This window comes from Chrysemys picta, chromosome 12 (genome assembly GCF_011386835.1).
Source record: "Chrysemys picta bellii isolate R12L10 chromosome 12, ASM1138683v2, whole genome shotgun sequence".
Taxonomy (NCBI): Eukaryota; Metazoa; Chordata; order Testudines; family Emydidae; genus Chrysemys; species Chrysemys picta.
This window is the reverse complement of record NC_088802.1, coordinates 40,788,807-40,807,104: the sequence shown is the minus strand read 5'-3', so window position 1 is coordinate 40,807,104 and position 18,298 is coordinate 40,788,807. Positions and strand designations below refer to the sequence as shown.

The following is an 18,298-nucleotide window of genomic DNA, read 5'->3' as shown; positions in this document are numbered from 1 at the left end:
TTGCTCTTTGGTAAACCTCTCTTTGGTTTTAATGCACACAGTCCAGGGTCTGCATTAGCGTAACAGCAAAAATAAATAAATGTATCAATAAATAAATCACTTGATGTCCAAAGCCAGACACTAGAAAATGCAGCAGTGAATGTTCTCCCAGCCTGTCTCTTTCCTGCCCTGTTCCCCGGGGTCTATAGACTCATTCTGTCAAGAGGAAGAAAGAAAACACATATGTGGCTCAGGTTACACGGGAGCCAGTCATTTCCCTTCAGCTCCCACTGTCACTTCTTCTCCAGCAGAAACTCTGCCCGGAGTTAGCTAGATAGCGCTTAAGACAACCTAGTTAGGGGAAATACTGCATCAGAATTCTAGCATCTGGAATTCCACTTACCCACCCTGGGGCAGGGGTTGGAAAAAAGGAGACAAAGCTGAGGAGATCCCTGGCCTCTGGGCTGCGAGATTTTCCCTGGGTATGGTTGGTAAATTGCTCTCTCATTCAAGGAGGGAAGGGAAAGGTGATAGCCCATGTCTCCGCCTCCTTGTTCCCGCTGACTACTGGGTACTAAGGGTCGAATCACACTGTGGCCCTTGGGCAGGCACCATTACTTATTTCATTCCCATTTTACCTAGAGAGACTGAAGGGCTGTGACCGGCATGGGTATTTATATGATCACTAATTATTTGCGTTACAGTAGCACTGACAGGCCCGCAACCAAGATCAGAACCTCACTGCTCTGGGCACTGCCCATACTCATCATAAGAGAAGGTCCCTACCCGGAGGAGCTCAGAGTCTAAATAGACAAGACAGGCAAAGGCTGGAAGGAGAAACAGGCACCGAGAGGGGAAGGGAACAGTCCAAGGTCACGTAGTAAGTTAACAGCAGAGTCAGGAATAGAATTCAGGTCTCTCAAGTCCCAGTCTAATGCCCTAGACATTAGACCAGGCTGCCTTGCCTCTAAAATACCCGTCATCCTGGTATCTGGGCTTTACTTGCTCTCAGCTTGTTGAATTAGTATCATTCATCCACCCATGCCTGGGCTCCCCTTATTCCCATCATTGCTGCACTACCCAGCCTTCCCCCTCATCCCCTCCAATTCAGTTTGCTCAGACTAATTCCTTAATAGTCCTCCCTTGCTGGCTATATTTTTGTTTGCTTTCAGCCCTATGTGTCAGTGCGCCGGGAGCCCATTTATCACAAGGCTGCATGAATTAGGCTTCTCTACACATTAGCATTCCGTGGCAAAGCGCCGATTCTGGCCCTTTGGAGCCAGGGCTTGTCACATTTTCTCAGATAATTTACAAACGAACACCTCCGAGCCGCCTTCCAGTGCAGAACTGTTGTTGGCAAACTAAGCTGGGCGAGGAACTCTCCTCCTCTAGGCCTGGCCCTGAGCAGAAACCCCACTGGGCTGGGGAGGTTTGAACTGCAGCCAGCGGATCTGGAGAGCACCAGCTAAATGGGGGCAAAAGTCAGATAAGGGGAATAGAAAGCACTGGGGTGATGGGATACCAGTGTCCTGAGTAGCCTCTCCCACTATAACTCCTTTGAGTGCAGTGGTGTCACTTCTGATTTACACCAGAGTGAGAGGAGACTCCGGCACCAATGAATCCTCAGTCAGCTCTAAGATGCCTCTGATTTAAGACCACTTGAGAGTGGCAGCCCCACTGGATGTCTGAGCATCATCACATGGCTAACAGACTGGAGACCAGTGCTGGACTCTTATTAGTGAAATGTCCAGTTTGGAGGGGAGGCAGAAGAAAGCCACAGGAATGTCTCAAAGCTGCCAGCGGAGGCAGAGATAATGCCTTGCAGTGCAGTTAGCAAATAATCATGCAAACCACACTAAAATGTACCGTGTGGAAGACAGAGAGTGGTGCATCCCCAGGCTGGGGAGCTATTGATCATAGCAACCCAGGAGATAGTTTAGGGAGGGGATAATTCTCTGCCTTCCTCCCATATGTATAAATCAGTGCTGTTTCCATCTGGAATCTCTTCCCTCTGCCCTGAATTCCCCCTCCCCCGGTTTGTCACATGGGCAGATCCAGTCCCATGGGTTCCAGCCACCGGATTCCACGTGTATATAAAATATGTAACTGGCAAAGGAAGCTAAAGGCCGAGTGAAGTAGAAGCAAATCAATGGAGGCAGGAGAGATTCTCCTAGCTAAGGGTCACTGTACAAACTGAACAGTGCACTGGAGTTAATCATGGGATCCTGCAGACTGCTTTCTTTCCATGGGGAAGACTTGCTCCCAGGTCAGCCCCAAAGCCAGGAGCTCTCAGGACCCCACTCTTACAGACTCAGGGGACAGAGTAATTTGCTCTGATTGATTCTCCACCTCCTAGCTGGGGTCCCTGGAGTAAGATCAGGCATATGTGCCGTGGCCATTAACCCTCCCACTGCCTGCCAGAGGACGAGTTCCTTATGGCCCAGCCACAGCAACTTATACAAAAAGTAGCCCAGTTGCTTATTTGAAAAACAGTTTCAAAGAACACGTGTTTAGCGCTGACGATGATTAGCCACATACAAAGCACAGAGTATAGAGACATATACATAGTGTAATGTATGCAGTGTAGGTAGGTAGGAAATATTGAGATTTTAACTCCTGCAGTATTGGAGATAAGCAAATAACTCCTAGCAATTCATTTTGGCCTTGATCCCGCAACTGATTCTATATAGAGCCCCGAGGCTGCATGGAGCCCCTCTGTGGTCAAAGGATTGACACATGTATCCAAGGCCCCAATCCTTACAGACTTACGCACTGTGAGTACCCCATCCAAGTGACTGATCTTGACTCATATACATGTGTGTAATGCTCATGGGCGTAAATCCCATAGAAGTAAGTGGAGCACTGCCTCGGACTCGGGGGGTCTGTCCCCACAGTCCATTGCAGGATCAGGGCATTAGTCTATGAATTTAGCCTTAGCCTGGTCATGAATTATTTTATGATTTTCTTAAACTGATTTGAAAAATAGTTGAGTGTGGATTGTCAGTAAATTTATTTTGCTGTGTGGAATGTTCTTTGCAGATGTTTGATATGAGAGATGGTCCAAAAATGAGTCAACATTTTATGGACATTTCCCCACCAAAATTTCAAAATGTTTTGACCATTTAGATGGAAAACTCAAGTTTCAACTGTGCTGGGGCTCAATCCTGCAAACACACTCACGTGAGTAACGTTACTCAGAGGAGTCGTCTCATTAACGTAACCGGGACTACGTCTGTGAGTAAAGTGACTCTTGGAATTGTATACAGTAGCAGCTGCTTGATTAGTTCTGATTGGATATACACGTCACATGACACTGTTTCTTTCCCCTGTTTGGCTGAGCGTAACTCTTAGTATCAAAAATGTTCAAAAATGACTCAGTGCCTGTCATCTAATATTTGCTGAAAACGAGCTGTTTCAATGAACATTTCTGTCATGGAACACGTTCGCTAGAATGTTTGCAGAAAGTGAGTATGGAAGGAGCGCAAACACAGCCAGAGCTAATTTAGTTCTTTATTCAAGCAGATGTTCATGGAGACAAGATTGAGCTGTTCATCTCAATAGGATAGGATGAAGCTTATTGCAGAATACAGAGCTACTGAAACACGTATTTGAAACATACTCTGCTTTATAATATTTTTGTGTGAAATTGATTTGATGAAGCCTATGGGAATAATTATATTGACCTCCTCGATAAAAGGTTTTGAGATCTAAAGATGAAAGGCACAATGTAAGAGTTGGGTATTATTATTATTTATTATTATTTCTATGGAACATAATAATGCTTATAACTTATATAGCCTTTTTCATCTATGGTTCTTAAAGCACTTGGCAAAGATGAGTGAGCATCATTATCCTTGTTTTATGGTGGGAGGGAAACTGAGTCACGGAGAGGCAAGGCGACTAGGGAACACTCACAGTGCAAACAGGTGGCAAGGTGGAGAATGAAATGTAGGTCGCCTGACTCCCAGTCTAGTGCCCCATGTACTGGTTCACTCTACTTGTCCCTGTTTGAGGTGGTAGTGTAGTGTGGTGTACTGGCTAGAGCAGAGGCCTAGGGGTCAAGACTTCTTGGTTCTAATCCCAGCTCTGCTACTTTGAGTTGCCGTATGACTTTGTACCTGTAATATAACTGCTCTGTGCCTTGGTTTCCCCATCTTTGAAAAAGCAGATACTAACACACACCTTTGTGAAGAGAAATTTGAGATCTTTTGGTGAATGTTGCTACACAACTGTTAATATCATCAGATACCTTCTAAGACAATGTCCTGTCTTGGAAATACCGACATTACTTCCATGTGTGTTGATCTCACTAAAATCATTGCTTACAACAGTTAATAGCTAAACGTACAAGATGAGGAAGCAAGTATGTTTAGGGTTTGTATTATCAAGACAACACACAAATAGAAACATTCATCTTTTCATAATGCTCATTTTATAAGAGGCAATAAATATACAGTACCTTGCAAAGGGATAAATGTGCTATAACTAAACAGGTGCTGCAAAGTCAGAGGCATGAGACAAAGCAAGGGGAACCAAATTAATGCCTTCAAAAAGTAAAGGAACAATCGACCTCAAGCTACATTATCCCGAAAATGATCTGCCAGTGGGGAAAGATATATTTTCATAGGAGTTTTTGAAACAAGATAAATACTGTATATGGTGTTTTATAAACTACATTGTGATCTGAATCTTAATCAAACACAAGGAAATATAAATCTAAAAATAATAAAGGTAAAATCAATGTGGATGGTTAGAAGTAAAAGTACTATATTTGCAGTAGTAAACGTTTTTAAGGTCCCAGGGAAAAATTCATCCTAGAAAACCTACAGTAATTTACTCTAGTTTCACTCGCTGGCAAATCCCCAGCACAGTTTGGTAGGATTTATATCTTCACTACAGAAGCATTTTTTTAAAAAGCTCATTGCCCACTGGTGTTCTGGGAAGCAGGTTATCCCTTTGGCTGTGCTGGTGTAGGAAATATTTAGAATCCGGCTATGCCATCAAAAGTAGAGGTGAGCAATTCTTTTTCGGCCAATAGCAAATTCTCTGAAAAATGCAGTTTCATTTTTTTAAAAAGTCAGAATGGTTCATTTTAACGTTTTCTAAATGAATTTTTTGACATTTTGTTTAGAAACAGATAATTTTATTTTGAAATGTTGAATTGACCTAAACAAATTTTTTTCAGTTTTTTGTTTCATCAAGAAAAACTGAACAAATTCAGTTTGAAACAAAACAAAACAAATTTTTTTGTTGTTTCTTTTTTTGTTTCATCATTGAACCGGAAAATCAATTATTTGCTCAGAGTGCTCAGCGGAGATCGAGGCCCCATTGTTCTAGGCTAGGGGTGGGCAAACTATGGCTCAGGGGCCGCATCCAGCCCTTCAGACATTTTAATCCAGCCCTCGAGCTCCCGCCGGGGAGCAGGGTCTGGGACTTACCCTGCTCCGGCGCTCCAGTTGGGGAGCGGGGTCAGGGGCTTGCCCTGCTCCGCGCGTACTGTGGCTCCGCGCAGCTCCTGGAAGCAGCGGCATGTTCCTCCTCCAGCTCCTACACACAGGAGAAGCCAAGGGGCTCCGCACACTGCCCCCACCCCAAGTGCCGCCCCTGCAGCTCCCATTGACCAGGAACCACGGCCAATGGGAGCTGCAGGGGCAGCGCCTGCAGATGGGGCAGCATGCAGAGCTGCCTGGCTGCGCTTCCGCATAGGAGTCGGGGATATGCCACTGCTTCTGAGAGCTGCTTGAGGTAAGCACTTCCTGGACCCTGCACCCCGACCCCCTCCCACGCCTCAACCCCCTGCCCTAGCCCTGATTCCCCTCTTGCCCTCCGAACCCCTTGGTCCCAGCCCGGAGCCCCCTCTTGCACCCCAGAGCCCGTACCCCCAGCCCCACTCCAGAGCCCGCACCCCCAGCCAGAGTCCTCACGCCCCTCCCCCCATCACCCCAACCCCCTGCCCCAGCCCAGAGCCCCTTCCCACACACTGAACTCCTCATTTCTGGACCCACCACAGAGTCTGCACCCCCAGCCGGAGCCCTCACCCCCTCCCTCACCCCAACCCCCAGTTTCGTGAGCATTCATGGCCCACCATACAATTTCCATACCCAGATGTGGCCCTTGGGCCAAAAAGTTTGCCCACCCCTGTTCTAGGCCCTTAACATACAAAGATTAGGGTAGAGTCCTGGTTATCACTTGCACTGCTGGTCTACCTGCATAAATGGCTGCTCTTAGTAGAAATGAGAATTAAGACAACCCTCCGTGCTCCAAAGAGCTTCCAGTCTAAGGCCACAATCCTGGAAAATCTGGGCCAATTAATACCAGTCATGAAATTATACAGCCTTTTAAAAATTGTAGCCACAGTTTTTGATGTAGGTTCTGATCCTGTAATAATGCAATAATGTAATGCAGCCTGACCCCTGAACCTGTATGGAGTCTGACAGATGTCAATGACCCCCTGCAGTAGTCAGTTCCATAGATTAATGACATTCGATAATAGGTGAAAGCACTTAAAACAGAGTTTAAGTGATATTTAAGTGGTGTGTAGGCTTCGTGCTAACCCTCTGTACGGGGTGAATTTCACCCTTGGCGAATAGTTCTTAAACTCCTTCACTTCTTTAGTAGTGAATAATAGTATTTAAATATTCCCTATCCTACTCTGCTATCACTAACCTGGGTAGACCATTTACATTTTTCTTCTCATTGTCTTCAGTCACTATCAATAAAGCATAACGTTCCAGCAAGCTACAGCGAAACCCTTTTATCTCTATGCGGTTCCCAGTTTAAATATTTTATTTTCTAGTCCTCTTGCCCAAGTTGTAAATCATTTTAATGATAGTTTTAGTAATTTATGCTTAACCTTTCTTGCCATCTGTTTAATAGCTTAAATCAAAGTGTTTCTAAACTGCATGCTGGATGCAAATTCAGGCACTTGGATGAAATATCTTGATGTAATAAATGGTTGTTTTGTATCAACTCGTGTCTGAACCAGTGTGGCAAAATAGCACATGTAACTGGCACAAGATTTTGGTTTATTTGGTTTAAAGTAACATTTTCAACCGTTGTTCATTGCTTTAATATGTGGCAAAACTCCAAGAATCATGATGGACATTCTTCAGCTCCAAAATAGTTAAAGTGAGGAGAGTATTCCTTTGCCTTCTTGATCCTAGTCACTTCAGTTTACATTTCCTTAGCAGCTTTCATGGACAGCTTTGCAGTACAACAAAAGAGAAACGTTTAAAGAGAAATGAAAGCATTGTTTGAGGGTGATAATCAAACATACATTTTACATCCAAGATCTCTGGCTTCAGTTCTTTTTGTTGAAGGAACAACTGCGCGGTAGTAGAGTTAGTCAAACTATTGGGCATGAATACTGGCCTAGCTCCTCAGATGGTGTAAACCACAGCACCACTGGAGTTATGGGATTTACACCTGCTGGGAATCTGACTCATTATTATAGTACTTGCCTGGTTGGCGATTCATTTGGGAGCTGATCCTGATTTCATTTGAAGGTATTTGTCGACCCCGTATCTCAGGTCTGGCTGAACTGTGCTCATCACAAGAGATGAGATGGAGGACAAAGGTGACTTTAATCCTTTGGGTATGTCCTCAGTGCACACTAAGCCCTGGTCTTGTGGGCTTGGTGTTTCCAAGTCTGGGTTTGAGCATCCACACTGCATTGTAAACCTGGGTTTACAGTTGCCAGACCCAGGTCTCATAGCCATGCTAATGTGTCTATACTGCACCATGCAGACCTTCTGTCTGAGGTCTGTGGCTTGAGCTGCGTTCACACTGCAAAATGAAAGGGTTTGGATCCAAGTCCTAGCTGGATTCAGGCTATGACCCATCATCCTAGCAGGGTCCTAGGACCCAGATCCTGAGTACTTGCTGACCGGTGTTAGACTGATTTGTGTGGACTAGGGTTGCCAGGTGACCAAGAACATCTGATTGAAAAGGGACCCTGGTGGCTCCAGTCAGCACCACTGACCAGGCCATTAAAAGTCTGGTTGGCGGGACTGGCAGGCTCCCTACCTGGCTCCACACGGTTCCCAGGAAGGGGGACGTGTCCCCTGCTCCTAGGCCTAGGAGTGGCCGGGGGGTTCCGTGTGCTACCCCCACCCCGAGCGCCACCACTGCAGCTCCCATTGGCCAGGAACCGCAGCCAATGGGAGCTGCAGGGGCAGTGCCTGCGGCTGAAGGCAGCATGCAGAGCCTCCTGGCTGCGCCTCTGTCTAGGCGCCGAGGGACATGTTGCCCTTCCCGGGAGCTGCCTGAGGTAAGCACCACCCAGAGCCTGAACTCCGCACCCCCTCCCAGCATCCCAACCCCCTGCCCCAGCCCTAAGCCCCCTCCCACACCTCAAACCCCTCATCCCATGCCCCACCCCAGAGCCCACACCCCCAGCCGGAGCCCGCACCCTCACTCCCTGCCCCAGCTTGGAGCCTGCACCCTGAGCCTCCTCCTGTGCCCCAATCTCCTGCCCCAGCCCTGAGCCCCCTCCTGCACCCAAACTCCCTCCCGTGGCCTGCACCCCACATCCCCTCCCACACTCTGAACCCCTCGGCCCCAGCTTGGAGCCCCCCTCTTGCACCTCAAACCCCTCATCCCCAGCCCCACAACAGAGCCCTCACCCCCCTGCACCCCAACCCCCTGTCCCAGACCAAAGCCCCCTCCTACACCCTCTACCCTTCATTTCTGGCCCCACCCTGGAGCCTGCATTCCCAGCCGGAGCCCTCACCCCCTCCTGCACCTCAACCCCTTACCCGAGCCTGGTGAAAATGAATGAATAAGTGAGGGTGGGGGAGAGCGAATGACAGAGGGGGGATGGAGTGAGTGGGGGGCAGGGCCTCGGAGAAGGGGGCAGGGCAGGGGCGGGGCCTCGGGAAGGGAGCAGGGCAAGGGTGTTCAGTTTTGTGCAATTAGAAAGTTGGCAACCCTAGTGTGGACAGAAGCAGGGCTTGGACTCAAACGTGATTCAGAGCCCGGACTTAGTGTGCAATGTAGACATACACTTTATGGCTCCCTAATTCTGATTGGAGCTGATCAGACCTTAGCTTGTGATAGAGCAGCCAGAGGGATGAGTTAGAGACTGTTTTAATACATCTATTACCTATGGCCTCCAGAGGCCAATCAAGCAGTTGTGAATGGCTGGAGCACAGAATTGCTACATCAATGTCCCACTTCCTTTTTCCATGCTCTTCTTGCCTGAGACTGTGAGGGGTTTACATGGGGGGAGTTCTCAGGTGGATAGATCCATATGGGCCTTAGTGCACCTGAGGACTGGGCCCATTATTCATAAGTAACTGCTGAATTCTTGGAGTGACCTACTACTTGTTTGCAAGCTGTTACTTTCTACTGTTCACCACCAGTGGTGTGTAGCTGGTTGCCTAGGTCAAATGGGAAAAATGATGAAAGGTCTAGAAAACATGACCTCACAAGGAAAGCCAGGGAAAAAATGGGTTTGTTTAATACGGAGAAGAGAAGACTGAGGGGGGACATGGTAACCATTAGGGTTACCATCCATCCGTATTTCCCCAGACCTGTCCGGCTTTTGTGTCTTTAAATAGCCGTCCAGGAGGAATTGGTAACAAGGTTAAAAGGTCTGGGATTTTTACCCCTTCCCTCCCTCCCTCCCTTCCATGCAGAGTGCGGCGTGGTGATTGGGCGGCTGGGCCTGATTGAGCCGCTCCCATTGGCCTCCAGCAGCCAGAGCCCCTCCCCTGCTCCCCCCCTGCTGCTTGCAGCCCGACAGCATGTTTTGCCTACACGTGGAGCCAGCATCTGACCGGCATGGGCATAGTAAGAGGAGTCCCGGGGGGCAGTCAGGGAGCAGGGGGAGGGTTGGATAGGCCTGTCTGGGGTGGGGGTGTGAATATGGGGTAGGGGGGAGGCGGGTTATATTCTCTTGTGGTGCCCGAGCTCCAGCAATATCCAGGGCCAGGGGCCATGCTCCAGCAATATTTGGAGCTGGGTCTCTCCCCCGGCCCTGCCTGGAGCAGGCCCTGGCCTCCACCTGCCACCCCCCCTCCGTGCATCCTCCCCCCGCGGGTCCCCCCCCCCGTCCCTGGCTGAAAGAAAGCAGCGCGCCCCTCTCCCCTGCCTGCTTGTGCACATTCCTACCCTGCTCCAGGCAGCAACTGCTGTCTGCTGCCCCTGAGTCCTAGTGCTCCCCATCCACTAATGGCAAGGCAGGCTGCCCTTCCCCTGCCCTTCCACCCTCTCCAACGCCCCAACCCCCCCAGCCCCAGCCCTCATCCCCCTGCACCCTAATCCTCTGCCCTAGCCCTGAGCCCCCTCCTGCATCATGAACCCCTCATCCTCAGACCCACAGCCCTCACCCCTGCACCCTCTCCTATCCCCAAACTCCGTCCCAAACCCCCTCCCCCTTCCCACACACACCCTCCTGCCCTCAAATTCCCTCCCAAAGCCTGCACCCCCTCCCTTTGCACCGCTTCCCACCCCCAAACTCCATCCCAGAGCCTGCACCCCTCACCCCCTCCTGCACACCCACCCTCTGCCCCAGCCCAGAGCCTGCACCCAGCACCCAAACTCTATCCCAGAGCCTGCACCCTGCACCCCTCCTGCACCCTAATCCCCAGCCCAGGACCTGCACCCCAGACCTCCTCCCCCCACCCAACCCCCCTCCCGGAGCCTTAGGCAGGTGTGGGGGGGGCGGGTTCTGGGCACCACCAAAATTTCTACAAACCTGCCACCCATGCGGGCAATCAGGGGACAGGTAGGGTCCTAGGGGGGCAGTTAGGGTGGGGGGTTCTCAGGAGTGGGCAGTCAGGGGACAAGAACAGGGGGAGTTGGGGGTTCTGAGGGGGGAAGTCGGGGTGGGAAGTGGGAGAGAGTGGATGGGGACAGGGCTAGGGTGGGGTTAGGGCAGGGCTCCCCCCCCAGTGTCCTCTTTTTTGATTGTGGAAATATGGTAACCCTAGTAACCATCTTCAAATATGTAAAAGATTGTTCTAAAGAGGAAGGTGATAAATTGTTCTCCTTAACCACGGAGGACAGGGCAAGAAGTAGTGGACTTAAATGGCAGCAAGGGATATTTAGCTTAGACATTAGGAAAACCTTCCTAACTCTCAGCACTGAACAAATTGCCTAGGGAGGCTGTGGAAACTCTGCCTTTGGAAATTTTTAAGAGCAGGTTAGACAAACACCTGTCAGGGATGGTCTAGATAATACTTAATCCTGCCTCAGTGCAGAGGACTGGACTAGATGACCTATTAACATTCCTTCCAGGTCTACATTTCTATGATTCCATAGCATGATTTCTGCTCCCTGACTGGATAATGGTTGCAATTTAAGTGTGGGGTATTCAGAAGCCCTCCGAGCTTGCCTAACTCGACCCTTGTCAATGTCAAGGGGAGTTTTACGTCAATGGCCCCTTGGTGATGCACACCAGCTGAGGCTCTGGCCCTGTGTTCTTTGGGCAGGCAGACGTTGCCAAAACCATGGGAAGAATCTCTTGATTTTAGCATTTAAAACAGCTGGCAGGTATAATTTAGACCCTTGGTTTATCCCAGGGGTAGGCAACCTATGGCACGCATGCCGAAGGTGGCACGCATGCCGAAGGTGGCACGCAAACTGATTTTCAGTGGCACTCACACTGCCCGGATCCTGATCACTGATCTGGGGGGGCTCTGCATTTTAATTTAATTTTAAATGAAGCTTCTTAAACATTTTAAAAACCTTATTTACTTTACATACAATAGTTTAGTTATTTATTATAGACTTATAGAAAGAGACCTTCTAAAAACGTTAAAACCTATTACTGGCACACAAAACCTTAAATTAGAGTGAATAAATGAAGACTCGGCACACCACTTCTGAAAGGTTGCTGACCCCTGATTTATCCTTTCACAGGGTTGTGACCGCATGGGGGAGGGACAGCCTCTGGATTTTAAATAGGGTTTTTTTGTTGTTTGTTGTTGTTGTTTTGCATGTCAAGATATGTGGTTTCCCCTATGGAAGTGTGAAGGCCCAATATCAATGCTCATAAACCATCCTGGAAGGAAAAATGTGAGTCGTTTGCTGCTAGAGAACAGCCTTAAATCAACAACTGAAGTAGTGTGGGTTCATAAAACTAGTGGGGTTTTTAGCCTTGACGACAGAGGCACTTTAAATCCTAGGCTTCCGGTTCACTGATCCGCTAGAGAACAAATGTAAAAGTTTAGTGAGAAGGACCCGAAATCAGGGCATACTTTTGTTCTGTGATAATTCAAGGTTGCCCTTTTGGTTTTACTCACAAGTTATGACATTTTCCTTTTTTTTTTTTTAAACCATCTGCATAGCTGGAGAAAAATCTTATCACCTTGACATTGTGGAAGGGGAAATGATTGACTGTGGTATTCAAGCTCATCAAGATATTATCGTCTGCAGTGGGAACAGAGAGCAGAACGTTTGAAATGGAAAGATTGGCCCACGTCACATGTGTCACAAGAGCGACACTTCATAGAGGGTCAGATTCTGTCCTCTTTGCGTGTGTTGCACAAGGTTCATGCACTGCTCTGTTGTTTCCATCCATATAAGGTGCCAAAGCAATGCATTGGGGCCTTAGTGTGAATGAGAATAAGGCCCATTGATTTCCATTGGTGGAGCATGTGTGGTACAGATTGCCGGTCCTGATTCAGCAAACCACTTAAACACATGGTTAAGTTCCATTCAGATCAGTGGAATTTAAGCATGGGTTTAAAATGGAGGACATGCTTATGTGCTTTTCTGAATGAAGCCTATCGCAAGTTGGGATGTCAGAATCTGACCCAGGAGGAGCGGGAATAGAACCTTCCCATTGACCACTGGGGTTGTTATAGATTATCCCTCCATTTTCTGGGGCCCAGACACCCTGGTCTGCTGCTCCTCATCAGTTGCTTGAAGGATGAATGCTGCCTGGGGGACTTGCTGTAATTCCTCACTAAGGGGCAGGCACTCTGGGCAGGACTGACCTTTTCCTGCACCTTTCCTCAAAATAGCTTAATCACGTCATTAGCATCTGCTCCATGATTACATGGCAAATTCCACTGGCTGAATTGTAATCAGAATCTTTTCTCATAGGTCACTACACCTGGGTGCCAGTAATTATTTGTTCAAAGACTAACTGTATTCTGGCAACCATTTAACTCCCCAGCAAAAATGTCATGTCCCTACTCTTTAATGACACAACACTTCCCAGGGAATGCCTTGTGACTGCACCTTCATTCAGGTTACCAGCTGAGCTGTTGGGGGAGGGATGGGACTTGTGGTGGCTAAGGTTTTGTAAAGCTCTCAAGCTGGTTTTAGCACTTGCAAAGCCAATTTGACCCAAGCAGCTGCCCTGTGTATGGTCTATATATTGTAGCCTTTCTTCTCTCTTGCCCTGCTCTGCTCCTTTGCCTCTTTCTCTGAGGGCACGTCTTCACTACCCGCCGGATTGGCGGGTCGTGATCGATCTATCGGGGATCGATTTATCGCCTCTAGTTGTAGACGTGATAAAATCGATCCCCGATCGCTCTGCTGTCGACTCCGGAACTCCACCGCAGCAAGAGGTGGAACCAGAGTCGACAGGGAAGCAGCAGCGGTTGACTCGCTGCCGTCCTCACAGCCAGGTAAGTCGACCTAAAATACACAACTTCAACTATGCTATTCGTGTAGCTGAAGTTGCGTATCTTAGGTCGACGCTCCCCCCACCCCGCCCCGCCCCGCCCCGCCCCGCCCCGCCCGTAGTGTAGACCTGGCCTGAGTGTGTCTCTCTGGTTGTGCTCTCCTTCATTTTTCACCTTTTTTTCCTGGATTTGCCCTATCTACATCCTTTTTTACAGCGTCCCCTAAGCAGACCACAAGCCCAATGACCTTTAGGAAGGAATTTTGGACACAGGCTGTTTGAGAAAGTTTGAAATTAGGCAAAACAAGTTTCCCCAGCTGACATGAGTATTTGCATTTTGTGTGTGAGTGCATGCGCAGGTGGGCAGGAAATAACAATGTGCCAAATAATATATGGAGATATACCTATCTCATAGAACTGGAAGGGACCTTGAAAGGTCATTGAGTCCAGCGCTATGCCTTCACTAGCATGACCAAGTACTGATTTTTGCCACAGATCCCTAAGTAGCCCCCTTAAGGATTGAACTCACAACCCTGGCTTTAACAGGCCAATGCTCAAACCACTGAGCTATGCCTCCCCGCTTCAGTCTAAGCTCTCATGGAAGCAAATGGAATTTGTGAGTGAGCAAGTAATGGAAGGTTTAGTCCATCATTATATCCACCATCAGTGCTGCTCCCATTGGTGACCTATTTTGCCACCTAAGAACAACCGCTATTTAGGCAGAAAGAACTCCTGGCTCTTTCTAACAAGCTTGGACGCCTTACAGGAAGGAATTGTGTTCTCAGGGTTTATTTATTTACTTTGCAGGTTCCAGCCAGCAGCAGGTTTGATGGAGAGGATCCAAGCTATTGCTCAGAATGTCTCTGACATTGCAGTGAAAGTAGATCAGATTCTCCGGAACAGCCTCATGAATGGGAAAGGTAAGAGTGCCCTGATGTTTCTGCCCAGTCACTGATTCTATATGCTGGGCAGGTTCACACCCTCAGGAACTCTTAAGTGCTGTACAGATGTTGCAGAAACAAGCCAACCACAATAGGTTTGGATACGGACCCAGGAATTTGGATGCTGAGCTGAAGTTACCCAAATCACTTGTGTCTGCAAAATTAGGTTGGATATCTTAGGAAAATGGGCTGTTTGACAAGTTTCCTGCTACTACTTCTGTCTGGCTCAGTGTGAATGTAGTGCTAGTGAAATGCAGGGATTTCCAGAGTAGGAGCGCCATTGGCCAGAGCAATGCTGAATGCACCTATTGCATCATCAATGTGCCTCAACCCTCACCTGGCGAGACCGGAGCTAGGTCTGGAAGAGGCGTTCAGTCTGCATAGTTCAGTTGAGACGTGGGCTATGGGTTTCCAAAGGGAATAGTGACTTTGGGTCTCTCACTTTTTGGAGGCCCAACTTGAAATAACTTTTAAAGGGGCCAGATTTTCAGAAAGCAGAAGCTTTAATGTGTCTCAAAAACGGAGGCACTTATCTATTCAGGAGACACTATCATAGGACCTAATCACATCAGCCACACTATCAGAGGCTCGTTCACCTGCACATCTACCAATGTGATCTATACCATCGTGTGCCAGCAATGCCCCTCTGCCGTGTACATTGGCCAAACCGGACAGTCTCTACGCAAAAGAATAAATGGACACAAATCAGATGTCAAGAATTATAACCTTCAAAAACCAGTCGGAGAGCACTTCAGCCTCCCTGGTCACTCAATTACAGACCTAAAAGTCACAATTATTCAACAAAAAAACTTCAAAAACAGACTCCAATGAGAAACTGCAGAACTAGTATTAATTTGCAAACTGGACACAATTAAATTAGGCCTGAATAAAGACTGGCAGTGGATGAGTCATTACACAAACTAAAAACTATTTCCCCATGTTAATTCCTCCCCTACTGTTACTCACACCTTCTTGTCAACTGTGTGAAATGGGCCATCCTGATTATCACTACAAAAGTTTCTTTTCTCTTGCTGATAATAGCCCACCTTAATCAATTAGTATCATTAGAGTTGGTATGGCAACACCCATTTTTTCATGTTCTCTGTGTATATATATATATATCTTCCTAGTGTATTTTCCACTGCATGCATCTGATGAAGTGGGCTTTAGTCCACGAAAGCTTATGCTCAAATAAATTTGTTACTCTCTAAGGTGCCACAAGTACTCCTGTTCTTTCTGCTGATACAGACTAACACGGCTACCACTCTGAAACCTGAGGCACTTTTAAAAATCTTGGCCTTATCTTTTATGCTAGAGGGCAGTAATTGGTGTAGTGGATACCTGTCCAGGGGGGACTGGACTGAGACCCCCAACTCATTTCTCACTTTCTGAACAGCTGCTAGATAGCTCTATCTTGTGTATTGCCTAGCACAGTTATATGGTGTCAACTGAGCACTGGTTGCTTTCAATTACTAGTGAGCTGATTCAGAATTAAACTACTGTCTCTCCTAGTATTGATCCTCTGAGCCAACATCTCCTGACCCCAAGTGGAACACTCTGTCTTGTGGGATTTGGGCATAGCTTGATCTGGATCTGGGCCTGGCCAAAAGTCGGAAATGCAGAGGCACAGAAAAAAGGAAAAACATGGAGGAAACACATCAGAATATTTCAAATCTCCCAAATTATTCACTTTGGTTCAATTCACATTTTGGACCAAAGATCAGTGGTGGTGGTGGTGATGGTGGGGGGTTATTTTATCTGAGATGGTTAGCTCACATCTAGCAAAAATAAGAAAAAATCCATCATTTACTGGGTGCTACAGATGTGGGTGCGGTATCACTCCTCTGACAGCCAATTGGACTTATTGGGTGCCCTTGGATAAGTCATTTAACCTCTCTGTTTCAGTTTTCCCACCTGTACATGGGAATACTAGACTAGGATAGAGCCTAAGAGCAGGGGCGGCTCCAGGCACCAGCGCAGCAAGCGCGTGCCTGGGGCGGCAAGCCGTAGGGGGCAGCGTGCCAGTCACCGTGAGGGTGGCAGTCAGGCAGCCTTTGGCGGCGTGCCTGCGGGAGAGCCGCTGGTCCTGCAGCTTCGGTGGCAATTCGGCAGCAGAAATGCCGCCGAATCCGCCTGGCCAGCGGACCGCCCGCAGGTATGCCACCGAAGGCTGCCTGACTGCCGTGCTTGGGGCGGCAAAAAACATAGAGCCGCCCCTGCCTAAGAGACTTTGGGGATTAATGAATAAAGCACTATGTTCTACAGCTGATCTAAACTGCTGGTGAGCGTGTTCCCCTCTCGGCCTGTTCTTCAGAGGAAACGAGTCTGTTACAGTCCCCATTAGCAAGCCTTGACATGTTAGCCCAAGCTGTAGCAGTTTATGCTTTCAGCTTCGGAGGTTCCTGATTCAATCCCCGGGGTGTTGACCAAGATGGCGGCTTGTCACACCGATATTCGGAATTGCAAAGCCGTTTTCTAAGTAAGCATTAACACACAGCATGGTGCATGTTCATAAACCCATTTACGTGCCCCCGGGTGTGCTAAGGCACTCTGCTGCAATTTATACCACAGCGCGCTCCTGGAGTGTGTACATTGGCTGGCAAATGCACATCCTGAGTGTATTATTGTGCTCCCAGTGCCGTTTATTGACATTTTTAATCAGGCAGCTATAATACATTTATTTAATATTAATCTACCTAAGACAATAATCCCCAGTAGACACAATACAAAACCCTTGTCTTGTATCTGAGGGTGAGCACTTACATTCCTCTTTTTAAGCCTTGCCCATTCATTCCTTTTTTTCCCCTTCTTCCTTTCTTTAGCTCTCTCCCTCTTTCCTGCCACAGTGCAAATTCCAGTTGGCACCCCTAGAACTCCCCAGTTGGTCTTGGTTTCTTCTGGAGAACTGATATCACCAGGAACCCGTAGCCAAAGAGACCTGGCTTGTACTTCTGTTCCAAACCCTAGTTGGCCAAGTGGAGCCAGCTGAGGATTTCAATCAGAACATCCACTGGGTCTTTCATCTGCAGCTGGTGCGGGCAGCAATCTGAATGAATGGAAGCACCTGAAGCCCAGCTGGCTGAACTGTTTGGTGGTAGTAGGGCTGGCAAGAGAGGCTGCACAGTCCTGCTCCCCCACGCTGCTCAGCTCCACGGGGTGGAGCTCAAAAGAGCTTCTAGAGCAGGAAGGAGCAGAGAGAGAGGATGAGGAAGGAGCTTTCCCTAGAAGCGTGATGATCTGCCTGGGTGTTGCAGTGATCTTCTCAATAAACACCTTTTAACAAAGCAAGCTAGGATCACTGCATGTCACACTGTCGCCCCTTTGTCTTCCCTTGAAGCTGGAGCCGTTGCCTTGCTGACTCGATGCCAGATCTTTAGAAATTGCAAATGCGCTTGATTAAAAAAAACCCAAGATTAATGTGATGGGCACGAGCAAAGCAGTGCTGGCTTCCTCAGCCTGCACTCAGCCCGTCCCCAGAGTATGAAATATTTATCATCCTGCTAATATTTCTTCCTCCAGCCGTGGAAGCTCAATACTCCGAACAGCCCCGCCTGGCCCCCTGACACCAGGAGAGGTGTAGATGAGGCAGTAAAATATTGTCCGTTCATGTCCTAATATCAATGTTTAATGCCCATCTGTATTGTGGAGCCAGGATTCCTAATGAACAGGGGCAGCAGAGACCTTATTTAACATTAACAGCGTGAGTAACTGCTTGGGTATTGGCAGCATGTTAAAGAAAACAATTGGAGCACGTTGTACATATCTTATTGCATCCCCGTCTTGTTTCTTCTCTTTACTC

At 48.0% G+C, this 18,298-nt stretch overlaps 1 protein-coding gene across 3 annotated transcripts in view; it reads left to right on the top strand.

Annotated features, from left to right (window-relative positions):
- MGAT5B (alpha-1,6-mannosylglycoprotein 6-beta-N-acetylglucosaminyltransferase B) overlaps window positions 1-18,298 on the top strand; it is a 175,635-nt gene that overhangs the window by 73,662 nt on the left and 83,675 nt on the right. For all 3 annotated transcript variants that reach the window (XM_024101714.3, XM_065563389.1, XM_065563388.1), the window contains one exon: window positions 14,366-14,478. In XM_024101714.3, coding sequence (XP_023957482.2) covers window positions 14,366-14,478 — 113 coding nt within the window. The remainder of the gene's footprint in view (window positions 1-14,365; window positions 14,479-18,298) is intronic.